The sequence below is a fragment of the Lactuca virosa genome, chromosome 8, assembly GCF_052849685.1.
Source record: "Lactuca virosa cultivar CGN04683 chromosome 8, Lactuca_virosa_CGN04683_v6, whole genome shotgun sequence".
Classification (NCBI taxonomy): domain Eukaryota; kingdom Viridiplantae; phylum Streptophyta; class Magnoliopsida; order Asterales; family Asteraceae; genus Lactuca; species Lactuca virosa.
Window position 1 is genome coordinate 158,015,361 of NC_136433.1, and position 20,319 is coordinate 158,035,679.

The 20,319-nt window shown below is 28.6% G+C and overlaps 1 protein-coding gene and 1 long non-coding RNA gene across 12 annotated transcripts; one reads left to right on the forward strand and one right to left on the reverse strand.

Moving 5' to 3' along the window:
• The first annotated feature begins 450 nt into the window (after positions 1-450).
• On the forward strand, positions 451-3,189 carry LOC145132866 (uncharacterized). Of its 6 annotated transcripts, none has more exons than XR_013718275.1 (3): positions 451-751; positions 886-2,855; positions 2,951-3,189. It is a non-coding gene; the product is annotated as an uncharacterized LOC145132866 (long non-coding RNA). The 6 variants fall into 6 exon arrangements; XR_013718274.1 differs by having other exon boundaries at positions 886-2,502; positions 2,823-3,189; XR_013718271.1 differs by having other exon boundaries at positions 886-1,487; positions 2,432-3,189.
• A 12,593-nt stretch (positions 3,190-15,782) lies between these two features.
• LOC145133741 (uncharacterized) lies at positions 15,783-19,758 on the reverse strand. 6 transcript variants are annotated; one of them, XR_013718722.1, is made up of 8 exons: positions 19,133-19,753; positions 18,728-18,872; positions 18,556-18,626; positions 18,185-18,355; positions 17,606-17,744; positions 17,378-17,453; positions 17,190-17,296; positions 15,783-15,989 (listed from the first exon to the last, which is right to left on the reverse strand). XR_013718722.1 is itself a non-coding variant. In XM_079068705.1 (8 exons), exons 4-7 carry the CDS (start codon positions 18,308-18,310, stop codon positions 17,255-17,257), a joined length of 459 nt encoding a protein of 152 aa, XP_078924831.1. In that variant the 5' UTR covers positions 18,311-18,355; positions 18,556-18,626; positions 18,728-18,872; positions 19,133-19,755; the 3' UTR covers positions 15,783-15,989; positions 17,190-17,254. The 6 variants fall into 6 exon arrangements, 4 of the variants coding, with proteins under 4 accessions (XP_078924831.1, XP_078924829.1, XP_078924830.1 ...); XR_013718721.1 differs by having other exon boundaries at positions 17,378-17,472; XM_079068705.1 differs by having other exon boundaries at positions 17,378-17,529; positions 19,133-19,755.
• Between the last annotated feature and the right edge of the window lie 561 nt (positions 19,759-20,319).

Sequence of the window (20,319 nt, forward strand, 5' to 3'; positions counted from 1 at the left end):
ATTGAATGATGGTGGATTATTTTGACGGATAGAAGGTATATTGTCAAAACTACCCCTCCATGCTCTTCCTCTAATCCTGAAGTTTGATCAAATTGCAAAATTGCCACCGCCCTTATTGCTTTAATTTGAGTTAATTCTACCCATAGATTATTATAGATTAGTGGTTCAGATTTGTCCCCACGTCTCACAAAATATCATTGTCTCACATGAACTCAACCCTATCTTATATATATATATATAAATAAACCATATTCCTTGAGAATATAGATTAGTGGGATGACGTAAAGGGCTTGTGAATAAGCAAGTATTTTTGTGGGATTTTGTATAATTTTAGCTGAATTTCGTTGATTTTTTTGCTTTTTTTCTGTTGGATCGGGTATATGTTGGAGGGTCGGATCGGATCTATAAAGGTATCTACGGTAGACGGTGTTATCCTGAGTTATTAGTTAAGAGACATGGAGTTATGACATCTGTATTCCATTATCTCGGTTCCCCCATTACGTTTCTAAATTCCAGTACGACCACTTTCTCTCTACTTGTAACCATCGACTATCCATATTTGCTCTTCATTTTTCTGGCTTGACGCTGATACTTGTTCTTCGGCTCCACGCTAAATCGACAGCTCCGGCAACAGTAAAATCGATGTATCCTTACGATTTCATTTGGTTCCATCGCCCCGGTAATAAGTTTCATAGCCCTTCTTCTACGCTGGAGCCAATGACCAGATATGTCGAAGTTATTGATGATGACGGTATGAATTTCTTCTTTTCTATATATCTTCTCCTATTTTCCTATACTACCTCTATCGCATGGCTAGCCTCTTTTCTCAATCTATGCTATCACACACCACCATCAATATCACTTTTTCCTCGTTCTTCTTTCTAGGGTTTCAGGTAGTCTTTTTGAGCCCAGAGCTAAAGGGATTTGCAAATTTTGAGTCCTTGAAGCTAAAATTTTCTACTGAAAGTAAGAGTATTGATCATTAGAGCTTCTTCGGGAATCAGCAAGATTCGTAATTCATCAATTTTATTTCGTATTTAACTTAAAAGTCTTCTGAATTTATGTGTTTCTCCTTTCTCTATTTTATTATTTCAGTGATGAAGAACAATGGATGAATTTCCTTAACGATGAGTCAGACCTTATTATTTCAGTAGATGTTTTTCTTCTCTTCTTTTTTTATCGCTATGATGTGAAGCATTTTGGGTGATGAATTCATATGGAAATTTTTTATTGAGAAAGACTTTGATGATGTTCATAACATCTTCGATAAATTGCCTCATAGAATTTTCTTTCATTGGAATGTACTTATTTGTTGTAATCTGATTTGTAAAGAGGAAATCCACATCTTTGTCCTGGAGAACTACATGCTCTGAAACTATTTATCTCAATGGCCCTCAGCAAGATCTACATATACTAGGTCCATATGATGATTCAGTTTCTAACAAGATCAGATATGATGGAATTCTCTATGGTGGCAAATAAATGAGGTACTAACCCTGCCCCCGATGCTATACTATAGTTTTTATGCGTTTTCTAGAAAATATATATATATATATATATATATATATATATATATATATATATATTGGAATCTCATTAATCATGTTTATGAAAGTAATGCTGATTTTAGAGGCTTTGCTTCTAATGGGTAATAATAGTCCCTTCATATTTTCAGATTGTGGACGTATAATCCACCTAAATGTAAGGGTTGAACATGTTCCATATAAGGATCTCATAACAAAATTTATTTTTGACAAAAATAACGCAAAGATGCAAACATTTGTCATTAATATTGAAGCCATCTATCCATAGCGACTTTGGAACCATCTTCATTTTTTATTTGCTTCCATAAGAAAATAAGAATGAACTTCTATGGAAATATTACTACATGTGTAAAGCCATATTTGAGTATTTATAATGTAACAAACACAATTTCATGTCCATATGATTTTGTTTAAAGGTGTGGCATGATATGAAAATCATTCAGGCTGTGGCCATGTATAGAAGTGGTCACCAAAAGGGCATCTCTATGATCACAAGCATATGATGATATAGGACTATCATACACTTTAAATGGAGCAGTTACTAATTTTTGTTACAACTAAAAGATAAGAAAAATAACAACATATACCCTTCCAACATTCTCCGTATCCTTCCATTCGGTTAGTTGTTGGGAAATCTTGGCAAAATAATGTCTAAAAACTTTCTTACAAATTCTAACCAATATCAACTAGATTACTAAAGGAAATTGGTGTCAAGATACTTGAACTTAAGGTCAAACAAATCACTAACAAGTGTGGTATGTTCCTCCGTTTTAATCAATCTTTTTTATTTTATTGAGGTTTTCATTGATGATTTAAAGCATTCAACAATGTACCACATTTTTGATAGATTGTTACTAAATTTACAATTTTCTTATTTTTCGTGATAGATTGTTACAAATTTTTGATCTTTTTACCATGGATAGATGGATTTGGCAAGCCTCTAGAAAGAACATTCCAGGTTTAAGAAATTTCTTACTTGACTTCTAGATCTATTTTTCTTAGGAAATTTCTAATCGGATATTGCGTTCTTCACATACAAAATGTTCATCAGGGATATAAAATTAAAAGTTTGGTGTGTTTTTTAAAGCATGAGTGTGGATTATTAATGACTTATTATCTGTGTCTTCTACTCCATTAATTATATATATATATATATATATATATATATATATATATATATATATATATATATATTCATTTTATGGGTATAATTAAAATCTCCGGTGGATAACATCGCAACTGTACTCTTTGTGGGTGGAGGGTTTCTCTTAATTGCAGGAGAATATCATATTTGGGCTTATAGGGCAGAAGGTAAATAAAATTATGTAGATTCTTTTGATTATAAAATGATATCTGATATTTTTCAATGTGAGATTTTATTTCTTTTCATTCAATTTCCTTTGAAGGTTTTGGGTTGTAGTAATGTTTTAGCAGCTGTATTGTGTCACTAGATTAGGGAGATTGCTATCAGGGTTGATTTGGTCATTAAATTGCTAAGGATTTGGAGGCAAAGCTTGGAGGATATGAAGTATGGGTCAATTTTTCTTGCTAAAAATGTGAATGTAAATTATCATCATTGCCGGTTTATTTATTTTTCCAAAAATTCGTCTTTTCATTTTAACTACATGCTATGTTTTATGTTTTACGTTTGATTGTGTCATTGGTTCATATAGTACAAAAATTATATATATATATATATATATATATATATATATATATATATATATATAGTAGATTATAACTCGCGTTAAACGCGGGAAACACATAAAAAATATATAATGTTTACAGATATTACATAATAATTATTAAAAATAAAGTGATGGTAATTGGTATTATTGAAAATACGTAGAAGATACATTGAAATCTATAAATATTTATAATCGTTGAAGTACATCTTTGTACACAACATTTTTTGTTTTATTAGTTGAACGACATTCTTCAACACATATGAGTACCTTTAAAATCATAGATAATTACATTAGTGTAATTTGATGAAAGATTGATGGTTTTGTTTTATTAGTTGAACGACATTCTTCAACACATATGAGTACCTTTAAAATCATAGATAATTACATTAGTGTAATTTGATGAAAGATTGATGGGTAAAACATTAGGGACAATACATTTAGTTTTTTTTTTTTTTTTTTTTTTTTTGTTGAAGATAAATCGTCACTTAAATCTATTACTTTGTTTTAGTGTTAATGTTGCTTATAAAAGTTAAATATAAATATATAGGCATATTGGTAAGTTTTATTATTTTATATGAGGAAAGTAATAATTATAATGGGGCAACATTATCTAAAAACTAAATGTTTGAAATATTTTTGGAGGGAAAATCGGGATTATTAAAATAATTTATATAAGGAAAATACAAATTTAGATTTGGTGAAATTATGTATGAAATTATTGACGAATATTATTTTGGAGGGAATTGTATTTTGTAAGGTATAATAATATGACAAAATTCGAAATATTTATATTTATTGTGTAAATTTATAAATTTTATTGTTACTATATATAAAGATAAAACAAAATAGGTTAGTATGTTATACAAAATAAAAAAATTTAATCACTTTGTTTTAATGTTAATGATGCTTATAAAATCGATATATATATATATATATATATATATATATATATATATATATATATATATATATAATAGAATTTCAAAAGTTTTTAAGACTAAAGTCTTAAAAACAAGGAGGTTAAATATGAACCCTTAGATTTAATTGGATTGTATGGATTATTATATAGTTGTGATCCATGTGAATAGATTTAAGCCAATAAAAAAGAAACATCCACACTATAAAATACAGGAGTCGTATGCCTGTTCTAAAAACAATACATTTTTGTCTCTCAACTCTTTTATTTCTACCACCTTATGTCTCTTGACCACTATATAGAAAAACCCTAAAAAAACCATTGCTTCAATCTACAACCACCACCTTTACCACCTTTCTCTATCACCTTTGCAGTCACCATTACGATCTTCACAACCTCTACCACACTTCGCCTCTAATACCGTCGGAAGAATACTCGCGAGCACTACCAGTAGCAAGATCGCCACCACCTTCTTTATATCCATAAACCACCATAAATCTTAAAACTTCCCTCAAAGAAGTTGTCCTATATGCCACCATTTCCATTCATTGCCACTCCTGCCTTCCCCGTCTTAGTTTGTTATGAAGAAAACAGATTGGTTTCTCAATTAGAGTTAGATCTTTGGAGATCTGCATCTTTTGTTACCTTCACTACCAACGTCAACTCCATCACTCACGATCACTAGTACACCGGCAAACATTGATCTAAACCATGATGTCATTAGAGTCCGTACTCTCTACGCCCTTCCTCACCACCACTGAACAGGACAATGTCAAGATCTTGCATATTTGTATTTTCAGATCTAGAAGTTTTTGCATGGCTAAGAACTTCAAGTTATATAAAGCTTTCAATTTTTTTCCAGATTTTGCAACCGATCTTTATGTAACGATTATTTGAATGGGAAAGTTTTATGTTATCTAAGTGTGTGTTTGCTTAACTATTTGTGTGTGATTCGTCTATGGTGCATGTGTGTGTTTTGTTTACTTTAATCAACACATAAAGCTACGTCTTTTACGAATACAAGGCATAAAGTATTACATATTTGTTCGTTAATATAATTTTGATGTTTATGTTATTATTTTAAATATTAGTATAATTTGGTTGTTAGTAAAAGCTTTATTTAAACCGTTGTTTTATCTGTTAATATATCTAAAAATATTTATTCATCACTGAATATGACATATAAAGAATAATATATAAAGATTTATTTATAATTAAAATAAAGTACATACATGAGAAAAACCATTATAAATAAAATAATTAGATACTCAATTCTATTACTGAAATAGCACCGTTTTTGAAAAGTAAATAAAAGAGTAAATTATGTTACGTAATTATTTTTGGAGTGTTATTTTTGCAATACTGCATTTGAATTTACATAATTTTCCTTCATTATTAGAATAGATTAGTAATAGGGAATATTACTCAGTAATAGGGAATAAATTCTCTTATATTTCCATCAAACGTTTCAGTACATCAATACATGAGCATGAGCTGTTATCTTTCTTTCCATGTGTGCTACCACCTAGCACACTTCACATTTTTTATTTTCGTTTTGCCCTTTGGTTTTTGTATAATGTTTTATCAAGTTTACAAGATTTTTATTTGATTTGATAATCAATTTAAATAATTAAAGAATGCATTATTATCATTCTTTAAAAGTGTTCATATAATGTATTTGTTTATAGTCAATGTATAATAAAAAGGTTTTAATTTATGTTAAGTAGGGATTATAGTTTAACTAATGTTGTTAATTTTTCATGTAGAAAATAACAATTATAGACTCTTAATATGTTCATACCTAGACATTAGAGTATATGAGCAGTTATGAGTCATCATAACATTACACAGTAAACAACAATAATAATAAGCTGATATATTCTTAAAAATCTCACATATGTAAAGATTATTTATGTTAACAATTTTTAAAAGGAAATTAAATATAGATATTATTCTTTTTTGATAATTTTATAATTAATCTTTATTAATTATTATTTTTTCTAACACAAAATTTAGATTCAACTCTTTGGTTTTAATCTTAGAATTTGGTATATCAAAATATCATTACCTTTTGCGTATAATTTTTTTAATTATAAAAATTTCATACTTTGTGTGTTGAAAATTATAATCAAAATGTTGTTATTTATATTGTCTATTATTCCAATTTTTTAGATAATAATAAAATCAAAAATTATGTTATTTTATTCATGATACATGATAATTATTTTAAACTTTAACATTTTTAGCCAATTAAACATAAACGTAAAATAATCTTATTTTTAATAACGTAAATTTGGTTTATTTCATTTTCAAATATATAACAACCTCAATGGGCACAAAAAATCGGTTTAAAAAAACATATTTAAAAAAAAAACATATCGTTAATTTTTCATATCAGATCATTTTTCGATTATTTTTTCAGTTTTTTTTTCACATCCCAACAACTAATCATATACTAATAGTTCAACAATAGACGACACCCAAGAGAAATATAATTAATTTTTCAAATCATATCATTTTTTCGATATTCATTTTCGGTTTTGTTTCTTACACATCCTACCAATTAATCATATACTGTCAGCACGAGCAATAGATGACACCCAAGAGACAACTATTCACCACCTAACGTATTGCATTTCTATTCAGCTACCTATAAATTGTTCAACGTAGAGAACTATTTAGCACTAAACAATATGTCAAAACGTCGAAAGTAATCATATGGAACCAAAAGTAAACCAATTGTCGTATGACAATTGTGCATCAAAAAAAGCTTTCAGGCACCGCTGCATCGCGCGGGTATCCCACTAGTGTATGTATATATATATATATATATATATATATATATATATATATATATATATATAGTTAAGTTTTATTATTTTATATGAGGAAAGTTATAATTATAAGGGGGAGACATTATCTAAAAATAAATGCTTCAAATATTTTTGGAGGGAAAATCGGGATCATTAAAAAAATTATATATGGAAAATACAAATTTAAATTGGGTTTGTAATTGTGGTTGAAATTAATGACGAATAAATTGGTAGGTTACGATTGAATTCAATTTTGGAAAATTTAAATTTGATAAAGGAAACACGTAAGTTATTAAATTAAATTTTTTATGGATATAAGAAAAATACAAATTTAAATTTGATAAAAGGACGCTTAAGAAATAAATGTTTGAAATACTTTTGAAGGGAAAAAATCGAGATCGTTAAAAAATTTTATATAAAGGAAATACAAATTTAAATTGGGTGAAATTATAGATGAAATTAATGACGATTAAATTGGTAGGTTACGATCGGAATCCGATTTTAGAAAATTTGAATTTGATAAAAGAAATGTGTAAGTCGTCAAAATATAAAATTTTAAACGCGGGGAAATATATAAAAAAATACATATAAAGTTATAAATAATTAACACAATAAAAAAATAAGATAAAGCAAAATTAAAAAATCTATCATAATAGATCAAAATCATTTTGGCACATGTCAATTTCTCATTCATTTTGTCAAATGACAATTTTTGGGATTTTTTAATTAATTATTTTTCACTTGTCATTATTCTATGTTTTTTAGTTATTTAAAAATGTTACTTAATTATATTGTTATATAAGCATAAACATTCTAATTAGACGTTTTTTCCATAATAAGATTACTTAATTTAAACCTATATTGACAACCAATCTACCATTTTTTCATTGCATTAAATATTAACAACTATTTCATTTATTCAACTAAAGTCATAGAGTATAACTTATGGAATGTTAAATGTTATATGAATTTTTATTTTACTATATCATCAACAAAAATTCTTTTCTAAATCATGATTGGTTTATTTTAAATTGATTATGAATATAAATGCTAGCTTTTATGTTTGTTCTTATTTATTTGGTGTTCGCAAAAACTTTGCATTAGACTTAGCACAACTTTGAATAATTTTGGTATATCATGTAATTTGGTATATATCTTTCAATTATATGAAATATCAAATAATGACATTTCATTACTATTGTAATAATTTGGCTTATATATTACATTTTTACTAATGTTAACGGTCTTTATTTTTTCTAATAACCATAACGCTTTTACTAATTGTACTTTTTACAAATCTCCTAATATCTTATAATTTTTTTTATCTTACTTTATAATTTTTCATAATTATGCTATTTTCAAGATTGACTGTCTTAAATACAAAATTTTGTTCACTGATTTCGACCAAAAAGGGTTTTCCATGACCGATATATGACATTTCAAGGACATGGACAGATTAGGGAAAAATGCTGAAATAAAAGCTTTGGCTTTTTAAAAAAAAAAATACACATACGCACATTGCTAGTAACTAAATATGTTAAAAACAAAATAGAAATTACAATGCACTTTGTATCCATTGAACACAGTTACAACAACTCAAAAGAAATTTAGAAATTGCAATTCAAAACATTATAGATTAAAATCAAAGTACATTGTTATCAACTAAATCTATTAAAAACCAAGAATTATGGGCAAATATGTCAAATTAATAGCAGTGTAATATTGATAATTAAAAACATTGAAGGGTAAATGGTAGTTTTCAATCATCAACTACCATGCAATCCAAACAATCTTAGAAAAATTTAATTACGTAAGAAACACATACATACATACAGTTAATCAAAAGTCACTATGCTTTTCTCATGAACATTTTATCAAACATGTAGAGTGCAACATCAAGTGCAAGGTTAAAAAGACAAAAATAAAATATTGAAAAACTAATACTAACATTTATAATCAAGATTATTCATGCATTCAAAGATCATAGTAAAATACAACACTAATGAGAATCAAAAAATCAAATAGAATTAATAAAAATTAAGAAGATCATATTAAAAAAGGAACGTGGATGACGAACGTGATGCTGCAAAGGGCGATGTTGTTCGAACGTGATACTGCAAAGGATTTGAAGAAAACATAGTACAAACAGCAGCACTTGATTTATACATAACTCTCAACAATGACTATGGAAATGATATCAAATTTTGAATTCTTTGATTCTTTGAAATTGAGCAACGATATCCCGTAATCTTGTAGATATGTTTCATATAATAGATGTGAATTGAAAGAATATATACGAAATGTGTCAGTTAAGAACGTGATTTAATTAGGAAGGAACGAAATTTACTTTCAAAAATTATGATGAGGTTTAAATGAGTGTAATATATTCCATTTATAAATGATATTATCATTAAATCAATTAGTCAAACTTTAAAATTTAGTCAATATTAATTTTATTTTATTTTATTTTTGGATGAGATCATCAAAATAATCAAAGGGTTGAAATTAATCAAGAAAACACAATGGATGGTCTTGATTGTTGAAGATGATGTCATAAGGTTTCTCTTTTATTATATATAAAGATTTATATATATATATATATATATATATATATATATATATATATATAGGAATGGGTTCTTTGGAAAATAAGGAATTAGGGCATCAAGTGAGGACCAATTAGAATTTGACACATGTAATTAATTAATTAATTTATAAATAATGGTTTAAAGGGTATTAAAGTAAATCGATCGATTAGAGGCGTAAACCCTAGAACATTAGACTGGACGATTTTCGTTAAGAGGCGGGATCGGTTATGATTTTTGGGGGGATCGGTTGTGTGTTACATTTGTAGTCGTCGATTGAGGTCAATAGGCGGCAAATACGAGAAGATATACGCGCCGATTTTATGATCTGATAGAGAATTGAGCGGGATCGGTTATGATTTTGGGGGGATCGGTTGTGTGTTACATGTGTAATCGTCGATTGAGGTCAATAGGCAGCAAATACCAAAAGATATACCCGCCCAATTTATGATCTGATAGAGAATTGAGCGGGATCGGTTATGATTTTGGGGGGATTGGTTATTTCTCCTTCTATCCTTCTCCGGACGACCCCCACGACACTGTATCTCCCCATCCCGATGTTTGCACAGTTGTTTCGGCATTGATGATCTATCAATAGCTTCTTAAAGGTATTTTATTTATCTACTCTCAATCAATTCTCACTTCTTTGCTGTTAGCCGATTCTCAGTTCTTAATCGATAATTTACCATCATCAAAAGTGGTCAATTTGTTCAAGTTGAATTTTGTAAATCGATAACTTAATTGAGTGTCAATTCTTTATCAAATTTGTTTTACAAAAGTAAGATTGTGAAGTGGAAACTATAATACGATGCCCTATTTCTTATCCAATTTGGCATTTATGGGAATCCCAATTTCTAGATGGTAAGATAAATAGTTATGTTAGGATGGAGCTTATTAGAGATTAAACAAAAGCAAATATTTTGTTCAAGCTGAAGAAACCAACTAACAATTTGGATCAGAAAGATGTCATGAAGTTAAGCATTTTATGAATGATTGAAGTTTGATTCTTTGCTAACTTTTGTTTTTAATAATAATATCTTCTTAATGTTGATTTATGGAGTTTGATGTGCACGTTTTTACCTGATTATATTGTTAATTAGGAAGGAGACAAATTGTTAATTGGTTTCTTGATTAGAATATGTACCAGATAGTGATATGTTAGGCTTGTATGCCTTATCTGTCAAGCAGTTCTTGATAAATTTTTCATCAAAATTTATAAATAGAACTTATTGTATCATTATGACGTTAAGGTGAAATTTATTGTTTTTATATTGTTTTTTGGATACACATCTGCAACTAGTATGCTATCTGATTTTTTTAGTTTGTGTATTTTGTGAAACTTGTCGTTTGTCATTCTTAGATTATGTAATTTAGTAAATTTTCTTAGGCTTTAATTAACGGTTGTTTAAATATTGTAAATCTTCTTAGATTATGATATTTATTATCGATGGATAGTGGACAGTCTTTGATATCTACGCAGAGGGATGCTACTGTCAAAGAATTTGATGGTATGTCTTTAGTAATTGGTCATTTGAGTTCATATGATTAACAAAATGTTGGATGTGTGCACATCATTATATATAAATTGTCCATTTGTAAATAACAAATTGATGAATATACTATAGTAAACTCTAGTATTTTCATGTTTTCGTTGAATTATTCTTATAAATTGATTGATGTAGGTGAAGAAGATCAATTGTGTGATTATAATCACATCAGCACACCCAAACCTTCAGGAAAAAGTGAAAAATGTTCTGGAATTGAATTTTCTCCTTCAGATAGTTTCTTTAGCCCAGGAGTATTAAAGGAAATAGATGAAATCATATACAGAAGTACCAAAAAGAAACTCCAATTCGTGGATGAAAATTCTACAAGAACAGGAATTGATATTTGCAGTTCAGCTTCTACTTTTTGTTCTCCGTATATGAATAGCATAGTTTCAATTAGAAACAAGATTACTGATATGGAAATTGATATTTGCAAGTCAATATTATGTTCAAATAGAAATCTTCGGTAATGCAAATGTTATAATATTATCAGAATTTTTATTTTAATATTAACTGATATTTTTCTTTAATAATTTTACAGGGAAACCATATGGGAGTTAAAAGATGCACAACTTATGTTTGTTGAAGATTCATATTGTTTTGAAGCAAACAAGCCTATTAGTTGTAATGTTATTGATTGTTGGTCATCTTTCCTTAACATTATTTACACACCAAACTCAATTATGGCACCATCCAGAGTATTCTTCCATACAAAAATATTGGTTAGTTAAAATATTATTTTTATTTAAAATTAATATATACTAACTTTTTCATATATCCAATCATAATACAGACAAATTATTTTCTTGATGAAACGATATTAGAGCTATACAGATTTGATAAGTTTAGATCGATAGTTCAAGAATACAATTTAAGGTTCTATGACAAATATCCATTTACTAACATGGATCTGGTAAATATCATGTTTCATTATATATAAAGCTAATAACATTTGATACATTATATATTTTTTATGTTTATACGTGCAAGTTTTTTTCCTATTGTTAATGGGCCAAAATATTATTTAATATGTTTTGATTTGAGGAAACCTGCTTGGATGATCATAGACCATATTTATAATAATGGAGATGTGGAAACAACCTATGGAAATATACCTAGAATACTGGTAGTGTATGAAGTACTTTAATTTATTATCTTTTTATAATAGTAAGTTATTGAATTATATATAATATATAAATAATTTAATAATAAAAATTATTTATTTGTTGTATGCAGCATTACTTCTTCTGCCTCTATTTATTTTATGTTGGTCATGAAAAAGAAAGTGATTTGAAAAATTTAGCATATATGGTTGTTAATTTCAATTGGAAAAAGCATGAGAGAAACTATGATTGTTGTTTGTATCTGATGCGGCATATGGAGACATTCATTGGACATTCAGACTATTGTTGGGATTGCGAGCTTGATCATAATCCAAGTACATTGATAACTTCATTGAAGATTTTGAGGATGAAGTACATGGCGAAGCTTATGTTATCGGAGCACAATATTCATAAGGAGATGCTTATTTCTGAAGCAAAATTGTTTCAGAAGGAAAATAACTTAAATACAGCTTGATATGTAAAGTTATGATGAATGTTGTTATTATGTTCTTGATTTTATTGTTTATTTGTTTTTTTTTTGTTGAAAGAGGATGTTGATTTCATTGTTTGAGTTTAGTATTTTTGTTGTTAGAATTTTTTCATATCCAAGTGAAAGTAATTTACTTTATCATCACTATGCTAAATATCATTGAAATAATTTTTTTGATATAGTTTTCCTTTCTTGGTTTTGTTGATAGGTTCTTTTTTTTCCTGTTTTCGATGTGCATTTATTGTCAAAGTGTTTGATGTAGAGGGGCTATAACTGTAAGTGAAAGTCCAGTTATGAAAGTAAATTAATTCCAAACTTAAATACAGGGACCATCCTGTAATAAGACAAAAGTTAGAAAGTATAGTAACATGGAAATTAAAATAAGATATTTGAACTGATTTTATGTATGTAAGCTTTACATATTAAATAGACATTATTTATATAATATTTTAAACATATACATTTAAGATGTACTTTTGAAAGATAAATTATTATGAACACAATCAATAAGCAAGCAAAAACTTATCAAATAAAATTTAATTATTACATTCAATAAATTGAAATATTCCACAATACAAAGTATAATTCAAAAACTAGTTATACGTATTAAAATCTTTTCTCATAAGGACAATTTTTTTTGTCATGAAACATAACATTTGGCACAAATTACTGTACTTTTCAAAAAAACAATTCACCTGTTAACTTAAGAATATCGTCTTCTGTATTCAAAGAGCATGATTCATAAATTTTGCTAATAGAATCTTCATGTACGTAAGTTGAAGTTAATTCTCCAATGTTTACAGACATCGTTCAATAATCTCTGAAGAATTTGTAATTGGTGAACCAGAAATCAGTAACAATTGAAGTAATTGAAAGATCTGAATAAGAATATCTATTGATTTTTTGGATTTCAAAATCCCTGATGTCTAAATTGAAGTTGTTGCATGTGGTTTTTTGTAGGTTGTGGAATTTGTTTCAATGGTAGGATTACTTTAAACATTTAAAGATGTTGGAAGCTGTTTTCGAGTGACCAGAGGTGTTGTCTTTGTAGGTGTCAAAACTTGTCTTTGTAAGTGGTGTAAGTGTTTTATTTTGTGTGGTGATGTCATGCACATCAACAATTATAAAATGATTATTTTTGGTGTTACACCCTTTGAGCATTAGTATTGTCATCATTTCTTGTGTTCTTTGTGATTGGTGTTCAATGGTGGCAATAACTTTTAAGGATCAAACAATAATTAATGTTAAATATATACTTTAATGACCAAAATGTAAATATTACAATTAAAAGGTACACAGATGAAAAATATATATATTGTAATTAACTATTGCTAATTTTTGGAACTTCAATGTTATATATCATTAATTTATAAAAGTACAATGTATACCTTATCTTCTATCTCTTGATTTGACAAGTAGCAGATGAAAATGTTGACTGAAAGCTTTAATATCCAATATGCTGGATAGGGACTTCCTTTCAATACAATAAAATCAATGTATTCTGGATGGATAAGCTTTGTTTCACAGAATTCACATCAGAATTGTAATTGGAATTCAAATTGGATTCCAATATTCTGATTGTAATTACTTTTGTTGCCAACATAAACAGTTTTCAGGAGAACAATTGAGCTGTCTATGTAACCAATGTAGTATTTGTTCGTCACGCCTTCAACTTGTGCCCAACATACTCAAAATCACTTTCTTGTATCCTACCCTGAATTTGAAATTCCATTACAATCATCATCCTTTTTTTTATATGCTCTATGTATGCATTCTCATCAATTTGATTTCTAATATACAAATAAATTTACACGTGAATGCAAAAAAAAATATAAAAACCATTTTTTCCATTTAAAAAAATAGAATATTATTGTAATTAACAAAAGATAAGCTTCATGTATCTATGGGTTTACAAAAGAAAGGCTGTAAAATTCTTAGCAATCCTTCGTTCATCTTGATATGCATAATCTGTCTAATTAAGAAATTCTTAACCAGAAAATAAGCAACAATCAATTGGAATTTGTGGGGATGGGGTTGGGCAAAATACAATCACGTGAACAAATCAAACATAGAAATCAGAAACGAAATTCAAATTAATGAAATTGAAGAAACCAAATTTAGATGATGCGTGTGTGAGGCTGTACGACACTGGGAGAAACGCCGATTGGGAATATCAGGCAATGCCGATTGTGATTTTGTGATTTTTGCATATCGATTCGTAGATTTGAGTATAATTCTCTAATTTTTTGCAGATATCGTTCAAATATATCTCAACATTTAATCGAAATATCTATTCAAAATTTGAATTTGAAAATCGGTGAAGTAGAAATCATTTTGAATTTCAAATTCAAAACTCAAAATTGAAATTTGTTCAGTTTTGAATCGATTACGAGTTCGAATTTCGAAAGTGTAACCGATTTTCCAAACGAAATGTTTACTAAAATACCCTTTTGAAGACGTGTTGCGTAATATTCATACATATGTGCGTTGTCAAGTTTTGATTCGCTCTTTTCTTTTTTTAGGGTTTTCCTTATTTTCCAAATAACTCAACCCTATATATATATATATATATATATATATATATATATATATATATATATATATATATATATATATATATATATATATATATATAAGATCCGTTGAGAACTCATAGTTTTCCGAGAACCCGAGAACTAAATGTGGAGCGTTAGATCAAAGTAAGCTCATTAAGGGCTTGATCGTCATCTTAACAATCTCAGTTAATGTTCAATTTTTTGTGTTATTGGAAATATTAATAAAAAGATCTTAAAATTAATATAATAAATCAATTTTTCATTGTTTTTTAAAAATAAAATTTTTTGATTTTTTAAAAAAACGCAGATTTTTTTCTGGAAAACTTTAATTTTAAAAAAATGAAAAAAAATATTTTATTTAAAAAACTGCAATTTTTAAAAAACATTAAATTTTGAAAAATCAATATTTTTTTTAAAAAACTAGAATATTTATAAAAAAAAACTATAATTTTTTTAACGGAAAAAATAAACATTTTAAGTGCATATATGCATATTTTTCAAGTACATATATGCATCTTGCTTAAACTATAATATTCATAAGTAATCATATAAAAAATCTATTTTTATTTAATAATCTATAAACACAATATTACATGTACTTTGTCCGATACAAAATAAAATATAAAAAAAAAAACAAAAAATACTACAAAATTTCAAAGCGTTTTCATGTCTTCGTGTCAAGTTTTCCATATTTTATTTAATTAATCACTTTTCACCCCTTCAATATTTTCCGCAAAATTTTCCAAATCTACAAAAAATTAAAAAAAAATTGATTAATGCAAGAAAACTCACAAAAATACATGTGTGCATATAGACGTAATTCATATGTGATTCGCTTGTAGTTTATATGTAAATCACATGTAATTCATATGAGTTTTACTTGTGATTTACATGTGATTCATATATGAATTACATGTTAATCACATGTAATTCATATGTGATTCACTTGTGGTTTACATGTGAGTTACATGTGAATCACATGTAATTCATATGTGAATCACTTGTGATTTACATGTGATGTATATGTAAATTACATATGAATCACATGTAACTCATATGTGATTCACTTGTGATTTACATATGATTTACATGTAAATTACATGTGATTTATATGTGAATCACATGTAATTCATATGTGAATTACTTGTGATTTATATGTAAATTACATATGAATCACATGTAACTCATATGTGATTCACTTGTAATTTACATGTGAATTACATGTGATTTACATGTGAATCACATGTAATTCATATGTGAATCACTAGTGATTTACTTGTGAATTACATGTGATTTATATGTAAATTACATATGAATCACATGTAACTCCTATGTGATTCACTTGTGATTTAAATGTGAATTACATGTGATTTACATGTGAATTACATGTGATTTACATGTAAATTACTTGTGATTTACTTGTTAATTACATATGATTTACTTGTGATTTACATATGAATCATTTGTAATTCATATGTGATTCACTTGTGATTTATTGCTAAAATGAAACAAATTAAAATAAACTATATGGTTAGAAAAAAAAAATAATTAAAATGATTTACATGTGAATTATATGTGATTCATATGTAAATCACAAATGATTCACATGTGTCACAAATGATTCACATGTGAACCAAGTGATTCACATGTAAATTACAAGTGATTCACATGTAAATCACAAGTGATTCATGAAGCTCAATATAGTAGCAATTACCACAAATCAGATATGGTTAATTAGCTAATAGATAAAATATAACTTTATGGACAAATAAGCAACAATTGTTATCATATTCCTGTATAAGTTGATCAACATTTTATAGGTAATATTAGTATGTAAATGTTACTATTATGCTTTACTAAAAAGTGATGGGGATAATATTAATATGTAAATGTTGTTCATTTTTGTAGTTATTAAAATTTTTTGACAATTTAAAATTTAAATATTTACCTATAGAGAAGATACACAACTGAATAAAGCTTCACATTGATCAAGAAGAGCTATTTCTTGTGCTACTATAGTCGCAAGTTCATAAACCACCCAATTTGTCCCTCCAACTATAGAAAAGCAATTTATTTACAACATCATTCACTTTTATAAACTTCAAATGAATAAGCATTAAAAGATATAAAACTCACTCTTGATAGTGTATTTGTAAGGATGATCCAGTTGACTACATTACTTGAATAATACCATAACATTGGATAATATTCGCTGCTAGATTTCATTGTACCTTTATATGAGCAAGCTACTATAATCTTTGAGTTTTTATCTAATTTGGATGGAACATCTGTTCCACACAGACATTGTGTCTGATTAAATACTTAATACATGACTGAATGGGGTTGAAAATTGAAATGACATACCTTGCAAAAATTCAGGATTTTCTTTAGTTCCAACAAAGATACCAAAAAATGCAAATACAACTCGTCTTGCAATGTCCCATGTTGCCCACTCCTTTATAAGCCTATATATTTGCACATTGATAGCACTTGGTTGATGACCCTGCATCCATCAATAATATTACAATTCCAAACTTGAGTAATTCAATTCAACCTACAATAACATTTATATCTAATCAAAATAGAAATATAAAGTAAGTGTGTGTGTGGGTATGTGTGTGTGTGTGACCTCTTTAAACTCGGCTATGGGTCTAACATCAAGAGAGAGCAAGTATCTTTTTAATGATTTATCTAGGGATTGTATCTTTTTCCCCATTAGGTCCTATAATACTTTTAATTGATCCATTGTTTCATTTCATAGGAGGAAGTAATACAAAACATGGCAGTTGAAGCTCTTGCAGAACTTGTATACCATTGTGTTCTATGTAAACCGGGTCCCAATGACAAATTAATCAAAAATCACCAATGATTGTGGATCCATTTTAGGTAAAAATTGCATGAAACATCATCATTCCCGTATAAGTATCAAGTTAGTAAACAAACCGTTGCTGTAACATCATGTTTCTGTCGGTAAACATCAACAGATGACAGATTCATAGCATCTGGAGAGGCCATAACTGATGGGTTTGGCCTCATCATAGGGTTATTCATATATGGTGGACCACCCATAGCTTATGCTTGACTATACATGTTATGTGATGCTGAATTCATCTCCTAAAAGAGCACAAATTACATTAGGAATCATATAGCCCAGTTTTTCAACAAGATTAAATTCGTAATGAAAACAGGACTAAACCAAAGTAAAGATAGGAGAAGATGTGAAGCTCAGAAATAAAAAAAAATACAATACTTTACAGGCTGCATTCTTCTTATTTATTTATTTTATTGACAACACTAACAGAGAAGCATCGCACATCTTACTAACATTGAACATGCCTCATTTATCTACGAAAAGTGACCTTCAGATTCATTTCCTCCAATATACCTGCAACAAAAGTAATCAATTAATTGTACTCAGACTTTATAAATAACAAAAATATAAAAATAAATAAATGATGATGCGAATTTTTAGAACATATACTGTACCAGAACATTTTCCTTGCCAAGCTGCATCCTTTTCTTTCTCATTTTTCATTTGCTCTAAAACCCTATTTCCTAATCCTGAACTTGGAAGCTCTGTTCTCCAACCATCCCTTGAAGATTTGGCAAAAGATTGTAATTTATCAACAACCTGAACAGTCGAGAACAATAGTTTCACTTTCTAATTCTAATATAATACATTTAACACAATATTGTATAATTTGTATGTCAAACCTAGTACTTCTAGCCAAATGAAAAATTAGTATCGATTCTAAAGCTTTTTATAATACAAGCTACATGAAACTTTAAGAAATCACTCAAAAACTGCAAGCTTTAAATCGATGTCATATGTTACCTATTCTGTAGTAAATGAATGACTTTACTAAATATATGACATAATATACATCGTACCTTCTGTTTCTCGGCATCAATATAGCTCTTCAAACCAGGCACCAACCTGTTTTCGGAGCAAAAGTCATCAAATATGTGAATAAACCTCCAAATCCAGGACTGTCTCAGGGAGGTAGTTCAGGGCCTCCAATCAGTGAAGGCCTAACGTTTCTTTGTAGATGATCCGTGTAGGTTCCGATGAACTAGACGATGCGGTTCTTCTTCTCATGATATCACACTCCAACGATCGATTCTACTCCGATGAAGATTTTAGGATTTGAGATCCGACGATTGAGAAGGTCATTGGTACCGGATGTCATCGATTTGTCGATCCTTATCACACAGTAGGTCTGTTGTTTCTTCAATTCGTCGTCAATGATCTGGATGGTCGGAGGTGTGATGAAAGGTAAAGAGAGAGACGGGATGAAGATAGGGAGATCGGGGCAGAGACTTGACGTGATTAAATTTGGTAAGAGTGTATCAGTTACATAATCCCTAAAATGTCCCTGATTAATTTCAATATGATGTCCCAAGCCTTTTTTTTATTTTCAGGTATTTATAAAAATGTCACAAAACATCCTAACATTTTTTTTATTTTGATCTAGCGGTCCTTGTTTGGTTCTCGAAAAACTATAGGTTCTCAAATGATCATTATTTTTTTTTTCTCTCTCTCTCTCTCTCTATATATATATATATATATATATATATATATATATATATATATATATATATATATATATGGAACTTTCAATCAAGAACATTTGAGAACAAATTAGGACCATACAATTTTTTTAATTAAAATTATAAAATAATATTCATATAAATCAAAAAATAGTTATAAACATTTTAAAAAACTCACTAACCAACACCACTCACCACCCACCACCGCTACCTACCACCCACCACCACCCATCACCACCATCTACCACCCATCACTACCCACCATCACCACCACCCGCCTCCACCCATTACCACCACCTACCTCCACCACCACTCACCACCACCCGCTACCACCACCCTCACCCATCACCGCACCAAAACCACCACCATTACCACCTACCACCACCTAACGAACACCACAACCCACTATCACCACCCAATTCAACCACCCATCACCACCACCCGCCACTACCCTCCCCACCTACCTACATCACCCATCACCACCACTCGCCACCACAACCTACCACCACCACCACCACCATCCATCA